This window comes from Carcharodon carcharias, chromosome 14, assembly GCF_017639515.1.
Source record: "Carcharodon carcharias isolate sCarCar2 chromosome 14, sCarCar2.pri, whole genome shotgun sequence".
Taxonomy (NCBI): Eukaryota; Metazoa; Chordata; class Chondrichthyes; order Lamniformes; family Lamnidae; genus Carcharodon; species Carcharodon carcharias.
Window position 1 is genome coordinate 76,414,673 of NC_054480.1, and position 23,645 is coordinate 76,438,317.

The window sequence follows — 23,645 nt, forward strand, 5'->3', positions numbered from 1 at the left end:
CCACTCACTCAGCTTGTCCAAATCACCCTGAAGCATCTGTGCATTCTCCTCACAGCTCACCCTCCCACCCAGCTTTGTGTCATCTGCAAATTTGGAGATATTACATTTAGCTCCCTCATCTAAATCATTAATATATATTGTGAATAGCAGGGGTCCCAGCACCGATCCCTACAGTACCCCACTTGTCACTGCCTGCCATTCGGAAAAAGACCCGTTTACTCCTACTCCTTGTTTCCTGTCTGCCAACCAGCCTTCTATCCATTTCAATACACTACCCCGAATCCCATGCGCTTTAATTTTACATGCTAATCTCTTTTGCGGGACTATGTCAAAGGCCTTCTGAAAGTCCAAATAAACTACATCCACTGGCTTCCCCTCATCAACTTTACTAGTTACATTCTTGAAAAATTCCTGAGATTTGTCAAGCATGATTTCCCTTTCGTAAATCCATGCTGACTCTGTCAGATTCTCTTCATATACCTATAGAAACTTTTACAGTCAGTTTTTATGTTCCCTGCAAGCTTACTCTCGTACTCTATTTTCCCCTTCTTAATCAATCCCTTGGTCCTTCTTTGCTGAATTCTAAACTCCTCCCAATCCTCAGGTCTGTTGTTTTTTTCTGGCTAATTTGTATGCCTCTTCCTTGGATCTAATACTATCTCTAATTTCCCTTGTAAGCCATGGTTTGGCCACTTTTCCTATTTTACTTTTACGCCAGACAGGAATAAACAATTGATGCAGTTCACCCATGCGCTCTTTAAATGTTTGCCATTGCCTATCCACCGTCATCCCTTTAAGTAACATTTTTGAATCCATCATAGCCAACTCGCGTCTCATACCTTCGTAGTTTCCTTTATTAAGATTCAGAATCAACTACGTCACTCTCCATCTGGATGAAGAATTCTATCATATTATGGTCGCACATCCCCAAGGGGCCTCGCACAACTAGATTGCCAATTATTCCTTTCTCATTACACAATACCCTGTCTAGGATGGCCTGTTCTCTAGTTGGTTCCTCAACGTATTGGCCAAGAAAACCATCCCGTATACACTCCAGGAATTCCTCCTCCATGGTATTGTTACTAATTTGATTTGCCCAATCTATATGCAGATTAAAGTCACCCATAATTACAAACATTCCCTTATTGCATGCGTCTCTAATTTCCTGTTTAATGCCATTCCCAACATCAGAGAGTGTGAGAAAGTTTGCAGCTTTTGTTATTCATCATGGGATGTGGGCATCACTGGCTGGGCCAGTATTTATTGTCCACCACTAATTGCACTTGAGAAGGTAGTGGTGTGCTGCCTTCTTGAACCGCTGCAGTCCATGTGTTGAAGGTACACCCACAATGCTGTTAGGGAGGGAGTTCCAGGATTTTGACCAAGAGACAGTGAAGGAACGGTGATATATTTCCAAATTAGGATGGTGAATGGCTTGGAGAGGTACTTCCAGGTAGTGGTGTTCCCATGTGTCTGCTGCCCTTGTCCTTCTAGATGGTAGTGGTCGTGGGTTTGGAATGAGCTGTCTAAGGAGGCTTGGTGAGTTCCTGAAGTATATCTTGTAGATGGTAAACACTGCTGCAACTATGCGTCGGTGGTGGAGAGAGTGAATATTTGTGGATGGGGTGCCAATCAAGCAGACCGCTTTGTCCCAGATGGTGTCAAGCTTCTTGGGTGTTGTTGGAGCTGCACCCATCCAGGGAAGTGGAGGGTATTCCATCATATTTCTGACTTGTGCTGTGTAGATAGCGGGCAATCTTTGGGAAGCCAGGAGGTGAGTTACTCAGCGCAGAGTTCATAGCCTCTGGCCTGCTCTTGTAGCCACAATATTTATATGGCTTGTCCAGTTCAGTTTCTGGTCAATGGTAACTCCCTGGATGTTGATAGTGGGGGATTCAGTGATGGTAATGCCATTGAACATCAAAGGGCGATGGTTAGATTCTCTCTTGTGGAGATGGTCATTGCCTGGCACTTGTGTGGTGCGAATGTTACTTGCCACCTGTCAGCCCAAGCCTGGATATCATCCAAGTCTTGCTGCATTTGGACATGGGCTGCTTCAGTATTTGAGGAGTCGTGAATGGTGATGAACATTGTGCAATCATCAGCGAACATCCCCACATCTGATCTTATGATGATAGGATATGATGATAAAGCAGCTAAAGATGGCTGGGACACTACCCTGCGGAACTCCTGCAGTGATGTTGTGGAACTGAGTTGATTGACCTCCAACAACCACAACCACCTTCCTTTGTGCTAGGTATGACTCCAACCAGCAGAGAATTTTTCCTGGTTCCCATTGACTTCAGTTACTCTCACCTCACCTCGAGTTCAGCTCTTTTGTCCATGTTTGAATGGCTAACATAAATGGGAATCCAAAAGTCTTCTCTAAGCATATAACTAGTAAAAGGGTGGTAAGAGGAGGGATGGGGTTAATTAGGGATCAAAAAAGGGATATATGTATGGGGACAAAAGGCATAGCTGAGGTACTGAGTACTTTGCATCTGTCTTTACCAAGGAAGAAAATGCTGCCAAAGTCATAATGAAAGAGGAAGTAGTTGAGGTATTGGATGGATGAACAACTGATAAACAGAAGGCTGATTGATAAGTTGATAAGTTACCAGGACCAGATAGGCTACATCTGAGGAAGCTTAAAGAAGTAAGAATGGAAATTGCGGAGGTACTCCCATAATCTTTCAAGCCTCCTTAGATACTGACATGGTGTCAGAGGGCTGGAGAATTGGAAATAATGCATCTTTGTTCGAAAATCACCTTAGCCACAACACGGGCTTACCTCTGGTCATTTTCTGCCCCACTTTTAAGTTCTTTTTAAGTTGGTGTGATGTTGAACACCTTTACACTTAATTTTATTTATGTATGCCAGGCTCCACACCGATAAATGTATTTGTTTTCAACAAGCCTCTGGGTGCTTCATTAGTTCTGCAGGTGAACGGTAACCCCTGATGTTATGAGTGACTTGATGGTTACTGAGTTTTATAGAAATGGCACATAGTTCATGTTGTTGACCAAGCAAATGTTGCTGTCAGGTATCGAGTATGGAGTCTGCAGCCCTGGCATGTGGTTGTGGTTCATCTTTGGTAGGTTAGCTGAAGGAGCATTGGATCAAAGCTTCCGGGGTGTCCCTGCCTCCCAGGAGGTTGCCTAGATTAGCATTTGTCCCCTCAGTGTTCTCCTGACTGTGCTCGTCCTTGGACTCACTACTGGGCTCATCGTCTGCTGCCAGAGCAGCTGTGCCAATATCTTCTTCCTCTACTGTGTCCCCCCTTTCCAGCGCCAGATTGTCGAAAGTGCAGCATGCAAACACTATCAGCAACACACGATCTGGGGGGTATTGCAGTGCATCCCTTGAATGGTTCAGAAATCGGAAGCGCATCTTGAGAAGACCGATGGTTCTCTCTACCACAGGCCTTGTGGAGGCGCGGCTCCTATTGTACCGCTGCTCAGCCTCTGTTCTTGGATGGCAGAGAGGCGTCATGAGCCACCTTCTGAGGGGATAGCCCTTATCACCCAACAGCCATCCATCCCGCCGGGCTGGAGCACTGAAGAGCCTCGGCACCTGGGAGTGTCTGAGGATGTAGGCATGGTGGGAGCTGCCTGGGTATCTTGCACAGACTTGCAGAATCTGCATCCTGTGATCATACACTATCTGCACGTTCATGGAGTGGGAGCCCTTCCTGTTGACGAAGGCACCGGGCTCACCTGCTGGCACCTTGATGGCCACATGTGTGCAGTCTATTGCACCTTGGACGTGGGGGAAGCCAGCAATCACGACAAAGCCTCTGATTTGCTCTGCCTGGCTGGCCTCATCCATACGGTAATGAATGAAAATCAATGCACGCCTAAACAGAGCGTCTGTCACCAGCTTGACACAAGTGTGGACAGCTGACTGGGACACTCCACAAGAATCACCCACCGAGCCCTGGAAAGAGCCGGAGGCATAGAAGTGGAGGGCCACTGTGACCTTCAGTACCATTGGCATGGGGTGTTCACCCACACTGTTTGAGCTGATCTCAGGGTCGATCATCTTACAGATGGAGGTCGCTGTTTCCCTTGAGAGGTGGAGCCTCCTTTAGTACTGCACCTCTGACATATTGAGGTACCGGCTTCGCCCTCTGTAAGAGGATAGTGGCATCTTTTGCAGCCCCTTCTGCCTTGGATTTCCTGTTGGCCCTGCGCCCCTTGTGCCTGTGCTCCCACAGGTGGCTCCCCTTGAGGCTGCATAAGGACACCTACCTCCTCCCCCTTCTGGCCCTCTCTTTCTCCTCAGAGGAGGTACCTCCAGTGAAGACCACAATCCCCATTCCCAGGGTAAGGGAAAGCCATCTGATACCTGGAAGGCCCCAAGTGTTATGACTCCTTTGGAGTCCTGACCTGAAGCCTGTTATTTCTGTTAAAGCAGCTCTGAAGCGAAACGAAGTCATCCTGTTCACACAAGCAAATAGCAGTAAGTAATGAAGTTCTAACAACTCACATTAGCAAGCCCACTCATCCCTCTTATCCCACCAGTGGGTGAGGTTTTTGAAAATGTGGCCTACTTGTCTGCCTGTTGCACCCTTGTAATGCACTGAAAATCATATGGACTGTGCAAAATTGAAACCAAATTCTGCCTCAGGGGCCTTAACAAGTCCGTTAATTAATAGTGGGCGTACCTCCATCCCCATAACACATCTGCCTTCCAAAATATCACGATGGTGCACAGTGACGTTGGGACGCACACCCAACATCATCGCATATCATTTTACGCACCAGCTTGTCAGGCCTACACCTGCACAGACTGTAAAATCATGGCCTAAAGTCAGTAACAATTATTATTTTGCCTTTGTTATAAGTTCCAATTATTTGATTAAGGCTCTGTCCAATGGTATAACTATTGTTTGAAGGCCTACACGGTACCGAGTGTTTGCTGACTTTTATTATTCCTAAACTCTACCCATACGGATTCTACTTCCTGATCTGCTGAGCCAAAATTCTTTCTCAAATAATGTCTTTATCCCATCCTTTATTATCAGGGGGCTACTCCTCCTTTGCCACTGTCTGGGGGCATATTCTTTTTCAGAAAAAATCAATGACTTGCTCTTGAAGACTGCCGTTTCCAATAGTTGAAGTGTCAATAACCAGAAGGCATAAATTTTATGATTGGCCAAAAAAAATCAGAAGGGGAAAATATTTGTTAGGATTTGGAAAGCATTGTTTGCTAGGGAGGTAGACACAGATTGGATATTTCCTTTCAAAAGGAAATGGATAATATTTGAAGGAAAAAAAAGATAGGTGGACCCCCTTCAGGTATTTACAATTATTTAGGGAAACTGCAGGAGATAAGTGGACAGATTGTTTGTGGGTAGAACTAAGGGCTAGCCAGCCATCTATATTGAAGGAGCAGGGAGTGAGGGTATATGCAGGGGTTTTATTTTACCATGAGCAGTGAAACAGCGTTCTGGTGTTGATGCTACAAATAACTGTTTCATTGCAGTTCTTTAAGAAGTTGTGTTCTTGGCAAACTAGATCAAATTGGAAGGAAGGCAGCAGTTATTCCAGGAACTGGATGGAGAGGCTGGCGGGGGGGGGGGGGGGGGGTGGGGGGGGGGGGGTGCGGGGAGGAGTCATTGAGGGGTAGAGGATGAATTATTGTCCGAGGATTCCTGAATTGGCTGTGGGTCCTTGCGCTTTTATTGAATTGGGTGAGTGCACCTGTGTCAACGGCCTCTCTCTGAAAGACATAACCTAACTTGCACACAAAGTTTTGACAGAATTTGCTATTTAACAAGATCTAATTGTGTTAGGTTGCCATCTAGTGTCATATCTTTAAATAGCATGCTATCCTCACCACAATAGGACAGCACTGAAGGCTGTCACAATCAAGTTCACCCAATCAAGTCTGTGCTGGCTCTTCTGAAGAGTCATCCAGTTAGTCTCATTCCTCATACCCTTGTCATTTTGCTTGTTCAAATATGATCCATTTCCTTTTGAAGGGAAATATCCAATCTGTGTCTACCTCAAGCAATGCATTCCAAACTCTAACAAATATTTTCCCCTTCTGATCTTTTTGCCATTCATAAACTTTATAGCCTGTGGTTATTGACACTTCAGCTATTGGAAACAGCAGTCTACAAGAGCAAGTTTGTTGCAGTGAACCCATAGCCCAATAACAAATAAAATGAGTCCAGTGTGGCCTTTCTGAGATAAAATATTGAGTCACAATGTTGGAGGTAAAAGCAAAATACTGCAGGTGCTGGAAATCTGAAACAAAAACAAAATGCTGGAAAAATCAGCAGGTCTAACAGCAACTGTAGCGAGAAAGACAGAGTTAATGTTTGAGTCCGTATGACTTCTTCAGAGCTGAGGTCTCTCCTGTTAGAGGTGCTGTCTTTCAGATGAGATATTAAACTAAGGCCCTGCCTGCCCTCTCAGTAGATGTAAAAGATCTCAGGATACTATTCAAAGAGCAAGGAAGTTCTCTTCAATGCTCTGACAAATATTTATCCCTCAAACATTACTAAAATAGAATCCAGTCAATATCTCACTGTTTTTGATGGGGCCTTGCTTTGTGCAAACTGGTTGCTGCACTTCCTACATTAAAACGGTGCACACTTCAAAACTACTAAATTGACTGTGAAGTATTTTGGGATATTCAGAGATGTGAAAGATGCTATATAAGTGCACTTTTTTTCTGGTCTCAAGGTCCTGTACCATTGGCTAGCAAAGCATTTGGCAGCTGAGCAAAGCACTTAAGTTTCTCGTGTCGGTGTAGAATCGATGGGCCGAAGGGCCTCTTCTGCACTCTGTGATTCATGTTTGGAGTCCATGACTTCCAAAGCTAGTAACTGCTTCCTCCTCCTCCTCCTTCAGGTACCATGCCCAAAGAGGGTGTGGACGACCATGGACTTCCAGTGGATTGGTCCATGAATATGCTTGGCAAATTGCTGCAGTGGTTTGCCATTGCCTTCTAAACTATCCTGATCTTACCACCTGCCATCAGGTGTATTGTAAAGACTTAACAGGCTGATAATCAACCTGCTTGGCCATGTCATGAACATGCCTTCCTTGGCCATCAAGTCCTGGAGTGGGACTTTAATCCAGAGCTCTGGGCCAGAGTTAGGGAAGCTACCCGCTGAGCTACAAGGTCTCCACCTATTAAATGCTTACTATTTTGTATTCAAATGATAGCATCAACCTCTGTGCATTTTCCCTGCAATGCTGTCCTGATCTCGCATTTGTCACAAGGCAGCATAACTGAATAACACTTTCACTGCCCAAATGTTTTTCCATTACACCAAAAAGTGCAATTCACTTCTCGTTCCTACAGTACACAATTGGAGAGGGATATACTGCACATGAAGCAATGACCAAATATGGGTCAGTGGAGCAAGGAGTGCAGAAGACATCAAGTTTGTGAGAGCAAAGCTTCAATAGAAGACCAATGTTGGAAGTACAAGGTCAAAATTTACAACGTAAACTCATGCATTTTTGGAAAAACAAGAAACAGCTGACTAAATTTCCCACATGGTTTCAAGAGACCCCAGATTCAGAAGCGGATCTGCACCAAAATACCTGATCACAGTTTGGCATCAGTGAAACATCAAAGTACTAACTGCAGCCTGGCATCAGTGCCATTACCTCCTTTGAGTTTCTATATCATGTACAGATCAACCCGATGCTAAAGTGAAAGTCTTTAAGGTTATTCTTAATGCATGAGACAGAATGGCCTTCCTTGCCCGTATTTTGTGAAATCAGGTGAGTAAAGGACTAGGATCAGCTATGATGCCTCTTGTTGTGGAAGAACCAGCCAGCAAGTCTGGGCTCCAACATATCTCCCTTTCGGAGTGAATGCTTTAATCTGAACTACATAAAAATATCTTGAAGGTAAAGAGCTGCTGCTGTGTAACTTAAACACTGCAAATAAAATTTTATTTTATTTTCAGTCTTAATCTTTAATATCCTTTTAATTAACAAGTATTTCCCCCTCACTTTGGTTTCTGAAAACAACACAGCAACAGTTATCCTGCAAGTGATAGTGCAACAGTAGTGCAAGTGATACAGCAGCTGACTCCTAAGACTGTCTTTCCCAACAGTGTGCTTAAAGAAGTGAAATCCCTACTCGGCTCCTGTTACCTGTTTGAGGACACGTCTGCTATTGCTGTAAGGGTTGGCACTCTGGTGAATTCTTTCTTCCCCAGCACCTTCACATTTCAAAAACAGCCCAAAGTAATTAAATGAAAACTTTATTATGGGAAAATATACGAAACAATCTAAAACAAGGCATGCTGTGTGGTCCAGGGAAACAGCAAGTGACAGAAATCAAGACAGCAGCTGTAGCTATGGCTCCACGAGTTTAAAAACTGTCCTTCTCCGATGGCTCTGCTTCTGAAAGGATTTTGGAAATCACCAGCTTCTGGTATTCAAATTCTGAAAAGGGGGGAAAAGAAAATGAGAGCATTACACAGAGCTACCAGCTGATCCTTTTCCCGATTCTTTTGGGACAAACCATCAAGTACTCCCAGTCCAGATTACATTCAATGTTAAGGGGGTGCTGGTTGCAGGGAGTGAATCTCCTCTGCCTGCCTCCAGCTTTGTCAATGTAACTTCGACATCAATGGAGTGGATAACCACAAAGGAGATTCACCCCGAAAATCTTCTGCCCCAATTAAATGCCCAATGCCAACTTCCAGTGCCCACTGCTGCATTTTCCCAATCCCCCTGTAATCTCTCATTGAACTCCTCCAGTTACACTGAATGTACAAGAACAAGTCAGTTAGCCCAACAGTTGGGCTGGTGTTTATGCTCTACACAAGTCTCCTCCCATTATTTACTTCATGTCACTCTACCAGCACATTCTATTCCTGTCTCACGTTTCCTACGTCACATCAGTAACTACACTTCAACATGACCTCATTAGTTGTACAACACTTTAGGATGTCCTCTTAGGAAGGTTGCTACATAGATGCAAGTCTGTCTTTCCTTCTATGTATTATTCTAACTTCTCTTAAGGACAGTAGGTAAGTAGGGACAGTTTTTATGTTTTGGGGCTGACACCCACTGAACAGGGAGACAATCTACACACACATTTAGGATGCTTTCAATAGCCAGAGCTTACTGAAATAAGATATTGGAATAGTAAGTCAAACAATAGACGTGTAGCCTGTCAAGACAACAGGATGTGCAACCCAGGTGGAAAATATTCTTTAAGAAGGAGTGAACTACTTTAAAATTACATTGGAATAAAAACAACAGGTGCAGGTAGAAAAGGCGCTTTGAGTTTTAAGTGGACTTCGCTACAATAATAGTGATACCACCAGACATCTCCAACACCGGTAACGATAGACAGCTAAGGATCCCCTGTAGAAGTTGCTCAAAGGAAATCCCATAGGTGACAAATAAATGAAGGCCAAAGAGCTCCTTTTCCCTGTGGGAGGTTAGAGCAGTGTCTGGTACTGTACCACAGAAAAGCAGCACGGCATACTTACTGTGCATTCTTCAACTCAAGAACGGATATCACCAACTGTACGTCTTTTGAAGAAAAAAACCAAACTGTTACAATAGTGGCTGATGTTAACGGCTGCATGCTTTAGGTTTTACAACTACAAATGTCAGGAGTTTGGGTGGGTGGGGGTGGTGGGGAGGGAGTGAGAAGAGGGGCTGGGAATAGTTAGTGGATCAAACGAGAGGGAAGATCTAACAAGACGTGTCTGTTTCGCCCTGCCATCTGAAGATGTTGACTCTTGTGGGGACAGGATTTCACAGGTACCCTCTGGTACCATCTTGAAGTGTTCATTTTTTAATGTGCCAGACTAGTTGACTAATCCCAGGCAAGCCCTGCCCTTGTACACACTTCGGGGGAGCAACAGAGACTGATAACCCTATCCCTATCTTGATTCTTACCCATCAATCCCCTGATGCACTAGGGCCAACTGCAGCACCTTCTCCTGACCCCAATATTGCCACCATGGCCCAGACCCTTCCTGATGTGTGTCTCAGCAGAATAGATAGGGTGCCCCTCATGCAGTCATTAAATAAACATTCTGGATTCATATCTTTAGTTCCTTCATGCTGTGAGTCCCTTATATTTCAATTGTATTTTGCTGTGATGAGGGTTTGCACGTTGCTGTTCTAGTAAAATATTTACAAAAAAAGTGAACTGAAATAGGAAAGTAAATGTTACTTCTTCAAAATGGTCTGGTTTTATAAAATACTTATAAATAATTTTATCAGGGATTGCAGATCATTTCTATATAGGTAACTCACTGGAACACCTGGGTTGATATTGTGGAAAACTGATGTTTGGACATAAATACTAACAATCCCCATCCACATTCTGCCATTACATGCTGGGCCTAGTACTAAGATATTAGAGGTTCCAGCACAGGGAAGGTACTTGGCACTTGGAATAAAGTCCAAACTATGTAATGAGGCAATGACCTTTGAATCATTTAACACCAGGGCTTCTGCCTCTTCCAGGGCTTCCCAAAGTCATTTCCACCCTGGCTGACACTGCAGTGCAGCACTGAGGGAGTGCTACACTGTCAAAGTACAAAGTTTTGAATGCATTAAACAGAGGCCACATCTGCCCTCTCAGGTGGGAGTAAAAGATCACATGATGCTATTCTGAAGAGGAATGGAAGAGTTCTCCTGGTATCAACATTTATCCATAAACCAACATTACTAGCAGATTATCTGATCATTATCCCATTGTCATTTGTAGCAGTTTGTTGTACACAAATTGGATGCCACGTTTCCTACATTACAACAGTGACTAAACTTCAAAGGTATTTCAATCGCTGTAAAGCACTTTGGGGTGTTCTAAGGTCATTAAATGCACTATATAAATGCAAGTTCTTCTTTATCATGCTAAAAATTTATTAATTCATAGGATGTGGGTGTCACTGGCAAGACTAGCATTTATTGCCCATCCCTAATTGCCATAGAGAAGGTGGTGAGTCACTTCTTGAACCGCTGCAGTCCATGTGGTACACCCAGAGTGCCGTCAGGGAGAGAGTACCAGACTTTTGACCAAGTGACAATGAAGGAATGACAATTTAGTTTCAAGTCAGGATGGTATGTGACTTGGAGGGGAACTTACAGGTGGTGGTGGTGTTCCCATGTATCTGCTGCCAAGCCCTTTTAGATGGTAGACATCATGGGTTTGGAAGGTGCTGTTGAAGAAGCCTTGGCAAATTGCTGCAGTGCATCTTGTAGATGGTACACACTGCTGCCACTCTGCATCAGTGGTGAAGGCAGCGAATGCTTAAGGGTGGATAGTGTACCGACCAAGTGGACTGCTTTGTCCGGGATGGTATCAAACTTCTTGAGTGTTGTTGGAGCTGCACTCACCCAGGCAAGTGGAGAATATTCCATCGCACTCCTAACTTATGCCTCATAGTTGGTGAAATAACTTTGGGCAGTCAGGAGGCAAGTCACTCACTGCAGAATTCCCAACCTTTGACCTGTTCTTGTACTCCTGTGGCTAGTCCAGTTAAGTTCCCAATAAATGATAGCCCCCAGAGCATTGATGCTGGAGGATTTGACAATGGCAATAGCATTGAGTTTCAAGAGACAGTTACACTTTTGTTTAGAGATGGTGATTGCTTGCCACTTGAGTGGCACATGGCTACTTGCCATCTATCAGCCCAAGCCTGGGTGTTTGCCAGGCCTTACTGCACATGGGCATGGACTGCTTCATTATCTAGGAAGCAACCCTGAGAATCTCCTGCAGTGATGTCCTAAACATTGAACAACTTCAACCATCCTCCTTTGTGCTAGCTATGATGGTGGAGTTTTCTCCCCCAAGTTCCATGGACTTCCATTTCACTCAAGCTCCTTGGCGCCACACTCAAATGCAGCCGCGATGTCAAGCACTGTACCAAGGCGCCTCAGGAACCAGATTTAAAGTTTAATTTCACGTGTCCATTAACTAATGCGCATCCCAAATTGCCAATTCTAACAGATCTTGGTGTTCAGATTGAGGATTTAACTGACAATTTGCTAACAGCATCAAGAACAGCTTCTTTCCAAACCCGCTGACCCAAAGAATGTGAACAGGCCAAAGCAGGAAATAATCTAAGTGCTAATGGGGCTGAAATATCTGGGCCTTGGGATCACATGAACACTCCTAATTTAAGAGAAACTTGGAAACTGTGAGAGGGGTGGGGGTGTGGGGGTTAGTAACAGTATATCCAAAGGGATGAACTAATATAACCCAAAGGGGTTTACTTGTTTGTATTTGATCTGGTGATAAGCAACAGGTCTGGCTGATTTGCGAAGGGAAATAATCGCTCATTTCCACCATATCTTTGTGCATTTTAGTGCATCAATTGCAGAAAAGATAAATATGGCACCAGATAATAGTGGAATTCATTGTCAGACACTCCACTAGTTTCAACCCCACCCCCATCTCTGACATTAAATGAAGTGGTCTGGATAATCAGAAGATAGGTGGGAGATTTGGCTGCCTGCAGGAAGCCTGGCTGTGGTACTTACCCTTTCTTGTTCCTGGGTTTCAGCTCCTCTGCAGCATTACGCAGGAAGATGTAATTCTTCTTCTGTGGGTTGAAATATTCATGACCCTGAAAATAAGACATTTAAATGTTTTTGTAACCGATTAACCAAGTGACAGCAAAGTCTTTTTAGGAATTAAAGTAAAAGTACATGGTAACAGTGTATTGTACAGACACAATGCCTTTACATCTCCTATCACAGCTATGACCTTATATTAGCCTCTTCTCTCCCCTCACCAAGGACAGGAGCTAGTGATTTACAATCATGTGTCAACCAATTGAAATTCTGCTATGCATTCATCCATTATTTGCCTATGGAATATGCCTTTTTGGACCACACCTCACAGGGCTCACCCGAGCATGAATCTTAAGGGATAGACCCAATTAAATGCAGCTCTATCTTAACATTGAACATCATGACTGCACTTCATGCCTCAGAAGCAATAACTCAAAGATCAGCTAGCCATCTAATATAAAATTTTTCACTAGGTATATGATTACATTAAGCTTAATAAATGATGGCTTCCACAAATTCAGGTATAAATTAAGGAAAGTTTCAGTCTATTATATGCTTGTTATTTTTTTAAAAATCCATCCTTAATCATAGCTTAATATGGCTAAGTCCAAAACAGGGTATCAAGACAGAGTATAGAATTAATTCTTCCAATTGAATATTGTGGAAAAAGTAAACCAGACATGACATCTCCCCCCAACTTCGGTAACTGCAAATAGTTCCGGGAATAATTTTGGGCTTGGATGCCACTTCAAATTCAAAATGTTGCTCTCAAGTCAGGATTGAAATTCACCAGCATCATTGCGACAGGCAGAAGGTGGGGGGGGGGAGGTGCGGAAGAGATGTGAATGTGCCAGGCACATCTCTGATCTTCCAGTTCTCATTATTTACAGCAGGAATCAAGTTACAGGTTGATCGCAATATCGCAATTCAGTGCCAGCCAGGGCTAAGGCAGAAGTGCCTATTCAAAGGATCAGGGTATTGATCACTACTGTATACGATAAAAACCATCCGAAGCTTTACCGATACATCAGCCAGTTTCTCCAGTGAGTAGCAAGTCTTAGGTTTGATCCCTCATGTGTGTTGAGTTGGCTGATCCCAGATAGAAGTAGAATCAGCCTCGACACACATGAGAAAGAGAGAGAGAGAGAGAGTGCGAGAGTGAGAAAAGAGAGAGATTAGTTAAGGAATCAATTACTGAACTAGGGAGATGATATCTTGGAGGGGGCATCGAATGAAGCTTTGTGGGTAGAGCTTAGGAATAAAAAAGGGGCAGCCACATTGTTAGGTGTTTATTATAGACCCCCAGATAGTCAGTGGGAAATTGAGGAGCAAATATGTGCACAATTTGCGGAGGTATGTAAAAACAATAATAGGGTAATTACATTAGGCGATTTCAACTTTCCCAACAATAATTGGGATAGACATTGTGTTAAGGGCTTGGATGGAGTGGATTTCTTGAAACGTGCACAGAAGAACATTTTAGGTCAATGTGTAGGGGGTCCAACAAGGGACAGCGCAGTGCTGGACCTAATTCTGGGGAATGAAACCAGACAGGTGGCTGAGGTGGTGGTGGGGGAGCATTTTAGTGATAGCGACCACAACATGATACGGTTTAAGTTTGTTATGGACAAAGAAATAGACAAGTTGCAAAAAAATGTTTTGGATTGGGGGAACAGCGGATTTTAGTAAAATAAGTCAGAATCTGGCCAAGGTAGACTGGGAACAGCTACTTGTGGGGAAATCTACGGAAGAGCAGTGGGGGCTGTTCAAAAAGGAAATGGGGAGGGTACAGGCTCAACATGTTCCCTCTAGGGTGGTAAGAAGGAGTAACAATCCCAGAGAACCATGGATGGTCAGAGATATTCAGGATACAATGAGAAGGAAGAGAGGCTTTTAGCAGGTACAAGGGGAGCAAATCAGCGGAGACATTAGTGGAGTACCGAAAGTGCAGGGTGGAGCTTAAGAAAGTAATTAAGAGAGCAAAGAGGGGAGATGAGAAAGCTCTGGCTGGTAAAAGTAGGGAAAATCCCAAGACATTCTATAAATATATCAATGGGAAGAGGATAACCAGGGAAAGAGTAGGGCCCATTAGGGACCAAGGGGGCAATCTATGGGTGGAACCACAGGACATCGGTAGAGTGTTAAACGAATACTTCACATCCGTCTTCACCCAAGAGAATGAGGATGAAGGTATGGAACTCGGGGAGAGACTGCGAGGTTCTTGAGCAAATTAACATAGGGAGTGAGAAGGTATTGGAGGTGTTGGCAGGCTTAAAAGTGGACAAATCTCCAGGTCCGGATGATTTGTGTCCCAGACTGCTGAGGGAGGCAAGGGAGGAGTTCGCAGGGGCTCTGACCCAAATCTTTCAATCCTCTCTGGCCACGGGGGAGGTGCCAGAGGACTGGAGAACTGCTCATGTGGTTCTGCTATTTAAGAAGGGTTGTGGAGATAAGCCAGGGAACTACAGACCAGTGAGTCCCATGTCAGTGGTAGGGAAACTATTGAAGAAAATTCTGAAGGAGAGAATCTATCTCCACTTGGAGGGGCAAGGTTTGATCAGGGATAGTCAGCATGGCTTTGTCAGAGGGAGGTCATGTCTAACAAATTTGAATGAATGTTTTGAGGAGGTGACCAGTTGTGTAGATGAGGGTAGTGCGGTTGATGTAGTTTATATGGATTTCAGCAAAGCCTTTGACAAGGTCCCACACGGGAGACTTATAAAGAAGGCAAATGCACGTGGGATACAGGGTAATTTGATAAGGTGGATTCAAAATTGGCTTAGTTGTAGGAGACAGAGGGTGATGACAGAAGGCTGCTTTAGTGACTGGAAGCCAGTGTCCAGTGGCATACCACAGGATCTGTGCTGAGTCCCCTGTTATTCGTGATTTATATAAACGGCATAAATGACTATGTGGGGGGTAGGATTAGTAAGTTTGCAGATGACACAAAGATTGGCCAGGTGGTTAACAGTGAGGTTGAGTGGCTTGGGCTACAGGAAGATATAGGCGGGGTGGACAAATGGGCAGATAAATGGCAGATGGAATTTAACCCTGAAACGTGTGAGGTGATACACTTTGGAAGGAGTAATTTGACAAGGAAGTATTCAAAGAACGGCACGACACTAGGAAGTTCTGAGGAACAAAGGGACCTTGCCGTGTGTGTCCATAGATCTCTGAAGGCGGAGGGGCACGTTAGAGGGGTAGTGAAAAAGGCATATGGGACACTTGCCTTTATTAATCGAGGCATACATTACAAAAGTAGGGAAATCATATTGGAGTTGTATAGAACCTTGGTGAGATCACAGCTGGAGTACTGTGTGCAGTTCTGGTTGCCACATTATAGCAAGGATGTGATTGCAATGGAGGGGGTGCAGGGCAGATTCACCAGGATGTTGCCTGGGATGAAACATTTAAGTTATGAAGAGAGGTTGCATAGACTTGGGTTGTTTTCGTTGGAGCAGAGAAGACTGAGGGGTGACCTGATCGAGGTGTACAAGATTATGAGGGGCATGGACAGGGTGGATAGGGAGCAGCTGTTCCCCTTAGTTGAAGGATTAGTCACGAGGGGACATAAGTTCAAGGTGAGGGGCAGGAGATTTAGAGGGGATGTGAGGAAAAACTTCTTTACCCAGAGGGTGGTGATGGTCTGGAATGCACTGCCTGGGAGGGTGGTGGAGGTGGGTTGCCTAACATCCTTTAAAAAGTATCTGGATCAGCACTTGGCACATCATAACATTCAAGGCTATGGGTTAAGTGCTGGCAAATGGGATTAGGTAGGTAGGTCAGGTGTTTCTCACGTGTCAGTGCAGACTCAATGGGCCGAAGGGTCTCTTCTGCACTGTGACATTCTGTCTCTATACGGTAACTTCTACTGTGTATGTGAGAATCAGATGAAAACAGGGTAGGCTTGCCTCTGAGCCTCTTGCAACCAAAGTAATGTAACTTGCCAACATTCAAATCTATAGCTTGCGTGTTCCAGAGTCTACACAAAACCTATGGAACTCATTATTAATAAACAAAATCTTCAATAAAAGGGCAGCTGGGGCCAAACTGGCAGAGAACGGAAACGTTCTCCTACCAGAATACTATTTCAATTTAAAATAAAAATGACAATAAACCACAAGATGGTGTTCCCTACAGAAACTAGCTCTTGCCACAGCGTTAGCAAAGCACCCACTACTGGAACCAGCCCTTTCCACAGCTGTACAAGAGCACCCCCACCTATTATCATAGCAGTAATAGAGCCTCTTAATTGAGTTTGTTCTTTTCATGGGTGCCAAGGAGAGCACTCCTTTCTGGAAACAGGTCTTGCCACAGCTGTCCTAAAAATGCTCAAGGTTCACAACTTACATGGTCAAAAGTTCAATTTTCTTCATTTATTACCATTACCCAGGTATTGATAGAGAGAGCACAATTCTTGTACTTACTTTTGACCAGTCATAACTTGATGAATAGGCAAAGATGTTCCCGTTATTATTGAAACAGCAGGCAGCTATTTGCTGGTCAAGTTGTTCTGATGTTTTGAGTTTTGTGCGAGCATCTTTGTCCCAAAAACTGAACCTGCCATCAGATCCCACAGTGGCAAGAGTGCCATGTATCGGGTGGAATGCAATTCCATTCACCTGGGAGAAGTAGCAAAGGAAGAGATTGTTAAATGTCAACTTGGAGTAATGGCCACCACGTTTGCAACAAATCATTGGTAACAACTCACCACTTTGAGATTTCATTGTGGAATCTGTACAGTTTCTACAATACATTAAAGGGCCAGGTTAGGTTTCAGACTGGTGCTGTACAGCAGTGCTGTCCAAGATGTCAGCCATATGTGGCTAACTGGGAATCCAGAAAGGGCTAATTTCATTTCTGATTAGTAAACAAGAAGAGTAATAGACTGTCATTATATAAATGATAACTGAGATCACATGCCAGTGTTGGGCTTCTGTGTGCATTTGTGGGTAAAATCTAAGGCAAGAAGCAGGGTGCACAAACATTCTTTGATTGTAATGAATGCCTTAAGCCCTTGATCACTGCATGGTAGTAGATGTTTATTAAGTAATCACACAAGTGAAGTACATTTACCTGCAAGAGAAAGCGTTTTCTATTAAAATTAGTGCATAGGCTGCCAAATGTTCGCACATGACATATATTGGACAATATTAGAGTGCCAGATTGGGCTCGCAGCCCTGGGTTACTGTCAGCTCCTGTTCTCTCTGAGCAGTGTGCTAATGTATTTGCACCTCTTCCAAACACTTTCCACATTTAGTACAATGTACAGTCAGATTGCTGAGCAAGTTACAGCATTGGATGAGCACCTGCGAGCCTCCCGTCCTATTCATTATACGGACAGAGAGATATTCCTGGAATTGCAGGTTGAAATATGTTATACTTATTTATCTTTGGATGGTAAAGTTTTGATCAAGTTTGATTAACTGGTTTTGGTTTTTCCTTTTAGACCTTATGATTGCCTGTTTGCCATCCAAAGATAAATGATTATGACATACAAATCTACAAAAGTAAAACACTTATTTCAACTTTACAATATCCACAAAATATAAGAAATATTCAGCAGATCAGGCAATATTTATGGAGAGAAAAACAGCGTTAACATTTCAGGTAGATGACCTTTTATTGAAAATTTAGAGATGTAACTAGTTTAAACAAGTACTGACGCAGGGAAAGGGCAGGGGGCTGATGAAAGTAGGGAAGGTGATTGGTTGGAAGATTAAAAGACAAAAGCGATGATGATACAAGGCAAAAGGGGATTAAAATGTGGCAAGAAACAGAAGATGGGTCTAGGGGAGGTGGAAATGCCAACAGCAAAATCATGACTAACAGCTGCCATCCCCCAAAATATGGGAGCAGTGGTCGATCTGAAATGGTTCAACTCAATGTTGAGTTTGGCAGCTTGTAAAGTTCCTAATCGAAAGGTGAGGTGTGCTGTTCCTATGGCTTACGTCAATCTTCAGTGGAACAGAGGAGGAGGCCAATGACCGGTCAGAATGGGAATGGACAGTGTGTGGAAATGAGAATTTTAAGCACTTGGTCATGGTTGCAGACTAAATGGAAGTATTGGCAAAGTGATAACTGAATCTGCATTTGGTCTCTCAACATGGAGGAGGCTGGATTGTGAGCAGCAAACAGAGTGTATTAAGTTGTAAGAAATACAACTAAACCTAGGTGCAGCATTAGGGCCCCATTACAGTGGGGAGGGAGCAAGTAAAAGGACAAATGTTGCATTTCCTGCGCTTGCATAAGACATTGCTGTGGGGAGGATAGGGGCGTTGGGGGCGATGGAAGAGTGCATGATAGGGTCATAGAGAGAAAGGTCCCTTCAAAATGCTGAAAGGAAAGAAAGGGAAGATGTAATTGGTGGTGGCATAATGTTGGAGGTGGAAGGAAAGGCAGAGCTTATCATTTTAACTCTTCCCATCACTCATACCTCTCTGACCTTGGCCTCCTACATTATTCCAATGAATCTGAGCAGAAACCCAAGGAACAACACATTCATTTGTTGATCAGGAGCTTTACAGCTTTCCGGATTAAACAGAGTCCAACAGTTCTAGAGCCTAGCCATTGCTCACATTTTTATCAGACAGCAGGTGTTAGTAATGATTCTATGATTATTTCAAACTCCTCTAGACCCACCTTCTGTTTCTTTACTTGTCTCGTTACCATCCCTTTTGTCACTTAATTCCTCCTGCCTTACACTCTATCACAGACCTTCCCCTTTCTTCTTTCCTTACCTCTGTACTTGCTTTAAACTTGTTAGATCTCTAACTTTTTCAACAGTTTTGATGAAAGGACATTGACTAGAAATATTAACCTTGTTTCTCTCTCCACAGGTGCTGAGTATTTTCAGACTTTTCTGTTTTGATTGAAACTACACACTGATATAAGACAGCAAAATTTGTGGATGCACTCTAATCCCAGGGAACATCATGAAATTGATCAGGTATGATATGGAGCTAGCACAGAGATTATGTGCCAAATGGCCTCCTCCTGTACTGAAATTTATTCTGTATGATCAGGTTGCAGAGGCTGACATGGTTGTAAATCCATGGAAAAAGTTAGTGAGTAATTGGGTTTGATATTAATGGGCAAACCGATAACATGACCAGGCTGCAAGTCTCAGAGTTCACCATTAGCCAAGTCTTTTTCCCCTAAGTTGTGCGCCTCAATGCTCAGGTTCTTGAGAAAATAAGCTACTGTTCTGGAACATAAATATTCCTGAGGATTTGTGCTTCTCCGCAATACTCACAGCATAAATATCTTGAGGCCCAGATGTGTTGGTTGTTCCATTAGATCGGTGGCATTTGAAAGTGAAGTTGTCTTTTGCACTATTTAAAAAAAAAGTGTTATTGAGCAGATTGTTAAAGCAATATATCGACAAAACAAAGAAATGATCAAAAAACTAAGAATACTTACGGGTTGGGAGGGTTTATATAATGAATGGCCACTCGACCCTCAATGCTTCCAAGCGCAAATCCTGTGGGCTTATTCTGTTTATCTTTGAAGATGGCAACACAGCGATGCTGAAAAAGATGGTTTAAATAGTGTTGAGGACAGGAGCTTCGCAGTGCGAGTCGAACAGATTATGTTCCTGTAACCTGATGGATTGATTTCATTTATGCAAGTTTGGGGGGAGTGGGGGCAATCAATGCTGGCAAGGCCCGAATTTATTGCTCATCCCTCACTGTCCTATTTGAGCTGCTACCGTCTGTCTGGTGAAGGTACTCCCAGAGTACTATTAGGTAGAGAGTTCCAGGGTTTTCACCCAAAGATGAAGAAATGACAACAGGATGGTGCGCAACTTGGAGGGAAACATGGGAGGTGATAATGTTCTCATGCACCTGTTGCCCTTCTGGAATGTGGAGTCATGGTTTAATAAGAGTTGCCGAGGAATCCTTGATGACTTGGATTAGGTGTAGATGGCGGTGTGAGAGATTGTAGAAACAAATATTTTCATTGCATATTGGATACTGGGGCAAATGATTTATGCTGATTTGGTTCAGCTTACATTGGGCAGAAACTAAGATTGACTACAACAAACCTCCATAATGGAGATGAAACACACTCAGGGATTCTGCTCCTAATTCCTCTCCAGCAATCTTTGCTCAAGCTGCGTGTCTGCACATTGGGTCAGGGTAGAATTGGGCTCTCCAGAGTTATGTTGTTAAGCCTTACCATCCAAGCTCACCAATGAAAATGGCCCAATTTAGCAAATTATTCAATAGCAAATACTGTTATGCTATGTGCCATCGTAGAGCTGGCTCTTGGATTTATTCCCCAGTGATGGGAGGATGGGATGGATTTATAATCAATCTAAGTGAGTCAAGCATGTGCAATCACAGTAGCAGCAGTGTGTACCATTTACAAGATGCGCCGCAGGAATTCATCAAGGCTCCTTCGACAGCACCTTCCAAACCCACGACCACTACCTTTAGAAGTACAAGGGCAGCAGATAGATGGGAGCACCACCACCTAGAAGTTCCCCTCCAAGTCACTCGCCATCCTGACTTGGAAATATATTGTCGTTCCTTCACAGTTGCTGGGTCAAAATCCTGGAACTCCATTCCTAACAGCACTGTGGGTGTACCCACACCACATGGACTGCAGTGGTTCAAGAAGGCAACTCACCACTACCTTCTCAAGGGCAACTAGGGATGGGCAATAAATGCTGGCCCAGCCAGCTAAGCCCACATCCCATGAATGAATAAGCAAAAAAAAAAAATTGCTCCAACTGATTTGCCTCTAATTTCTTATAAAAAGGACAGATCTCACCAGATAAAAGTCCAGGTTGAGTGGAAGCAAAGAATGGCTAAAAATAGACATGGGGATTTTTCAAAAATGTACCAAAAAAGCAGAAACTCTTTAACAAAGAGAGGCCGTTGCAGCCATTGAGCACAGCAGCAGGTGCAATGGGTGTGTGTGGACCTGTGCATCAATCTAAATTAATAATGAAAAGGGCACATTTCCTGCTGTCGGAACCACTCCCTTTCTCCAGCAGTCAGGTGTTGCTGTCATTGTACCTGATGCTTGAGAGGAGAGTCTATCCTCTTGAATTCGGAGGGCTGATTCTCAAGCTGGTAGACTATCAGACCTCTTTCTGCAGTGGCAACCACAGCCATGGGATACAACTGTCATGTAAAATAGAGAGGGAGAGAGAGAGAGGAGAGAGGGGAATTAAGGAATCTTATATGTCCACTTACTGGATTAAACACAATAAAGCTGACATAAGAAAACCCTTGCACCTTAACTATTATATTTCACCTTCCCCAATCCCTGATCCAAAAGGCTTCCTCCTTCATTCTAATGTTTTCCTATAAAATGGAATGGAGATTGAACATTCTGACAGCCTCCTGTGCAATACACAGAGGAGATAAACAACACAATAACACAATTGCAGAAATGTGCATTTTGCCACAATTTACTGAGTTCCCATATTTCTTTATTGCTGCACAAAAATGCGTCAATCTCACAAATTTGTAGAAATATTTTCACAACATACACATTTTTAATTTTTCCACTTAATAGTTAAAAACACACATTGAGTTAAGAGCTCTGTTACAAGGCTTTGATTGAGTTAGTTCCCAAACACTACTATGTCAGAAAAAAATATCTGGAACTAGTCAAAAGCTAGCCAGCAATCTGTAAGGTGGCAGGAGCAAAGCCACACCCCCTCCTCCCTCACCAATATCAATACAGTTTGAGTTCATGTTCCTGGGTTGAATCTGAAAACTCAGCAACATGTCAAGTTTCAGGACGGAAAGAACACAAGTCTAATTGGTTAGAAATATTTTGGAGTGGCTAAGTTCACCAAAGAGCGAGGCTTTGGCCTAGCATTTTTGTCTCACAGAGGTGCAGGATTTGAACCTCAGTCTGACTGAATTCTGGGTTGACATCCAGTGGAATACTCAGGAGGGTGTCAGCACCCCTTCCTCTCCTCCCAGGGTATGGGTTGTGGGACCCCATAAAACATACCCACCATACAGCCTGTCAACTGGTATAAAGTTGCAGTCTGCCAGCGAATGAGAGCACGAGTCCTCCCAATACTTCACATTGTTCACCAGGAAAGAGTGCAAGGATACAAAATCAACAATGGTTCCCTGATGGCTTGCTCCTGTTTAATCTATTAATCTGATTGGAACAAGTTACATTAATTTGAGGGGTCAGGGTGAGTGAGTAGGACTCAGGTTTGCTTCATGGACCACCCGTGATCTTTCATGGCAACTCCAAATGTGTACCTGTATGGGTGTTGTTGTCACGACTCACTGGGGATAGTGCGCTGTAATATCAAGCCCCAATGCTTTCCGAGCCGCAACAAACGTGAAAAAAGTTTGATCAACCCGCCTAATTTAGGTTAACAGAATACCAGCACCAGGTTTGTAAACTTACTAATAACTGTTTAATTGAACAAACTGTCGTTAACCAGTGGCAAAACAAAGAAATGTGAACTGCTAATTTCTAACCCTATAACCTAAAGTCTACCCCTTTTTAAATCCCTATACACACAAGACACGTAAGATACACAAAAACATGGATTTTAAGGGGGGATAAACAGTTCAATAGCACCAATTCCAGAGTACAGGACTCGATTGGTTGATTTTGATCGATGTCTTCCAAATTCCTTTCAGTTCTTGTTGATGACACGAGGTAGTCTTCCAGCACTTTCAGTATTTAGTTCACTGGTTGAGCACTTGCCTTTCAATGTCTCCAACAGTGATTTTCCCCTTTTGACTCTCGACAAGGGTTTTCAGAGAGAGAGAGTAGGTTAGAGATAGGAAGAGAAAAAGCCAGCTAGCTATTATTGCAGAATTACTGGAATCTTCCATATACAGGAGCAAGAGGTTTTAGGTCTTTTCCCTTTTAGGCTAGGAGTTATTCTACTGCACTGCTCTCACACACAACCAGGTCAGCAGTCAATTAAAATGCTGTTGCCAGGCAGCTCCTTTGGTCTAGGGCTCCTTTCCGGCACCATGCTATCTTTCATGGCACACTTTTCCAAGACTACAACATTGTATATATCTCTCATCCTGTTTCAGTGGACATGTCTTTCAAAGTTCAGTCTTTGTAATTTTAACCCACAGTCCAACAGAAAATAAAAAGATATGTTTCTTACATTGTAA

The 23,645-nt window shown here is 43.5% G+C and overlaps 1 protein-coding gene across 1 annotated transcript in view; it reads right to left on the reverse strand.

Annotated features, from left to right (window-relative positions):
* Positions 1–8,221: 8,221 nt before the first annotated feature.
* Positions 8,222–23,645, reverse strand: part of rae1 (ribonucleic acid export 1) — a 33,670-nt gene continuing 18,246 nt past the window's right edge. Inside the window, exons 8-13 of the mRNA XM_041205176.1 lie at positions 21,549–21,656; positions 19,945–20,051; positions 19,778–19,856; positions 16,950–17,144; positions 12,490–12,575; positions 8,222–8,421 (exon numbers count right to left, since the gene is read on the reverse strand). Coding sequence (XP_041061110.1) covers positions 8,415–8,421; positions 12,490–12,575; positions 16,950–17,144; positions 19,778–19,856; positions 19,945–20,051; positions 21,549–21,656 — 582 coding nt within the window. The 3' untranslated portion in view covers positions 8,222–8,414. The remainder of the gene's footprint in view (positions 8,422–12,489; positions 12,576–16,949; positions 17,145–19,777; positions 19,857–19,944; positions 20,052–21,548; positions 21,657–23,645) is intronic.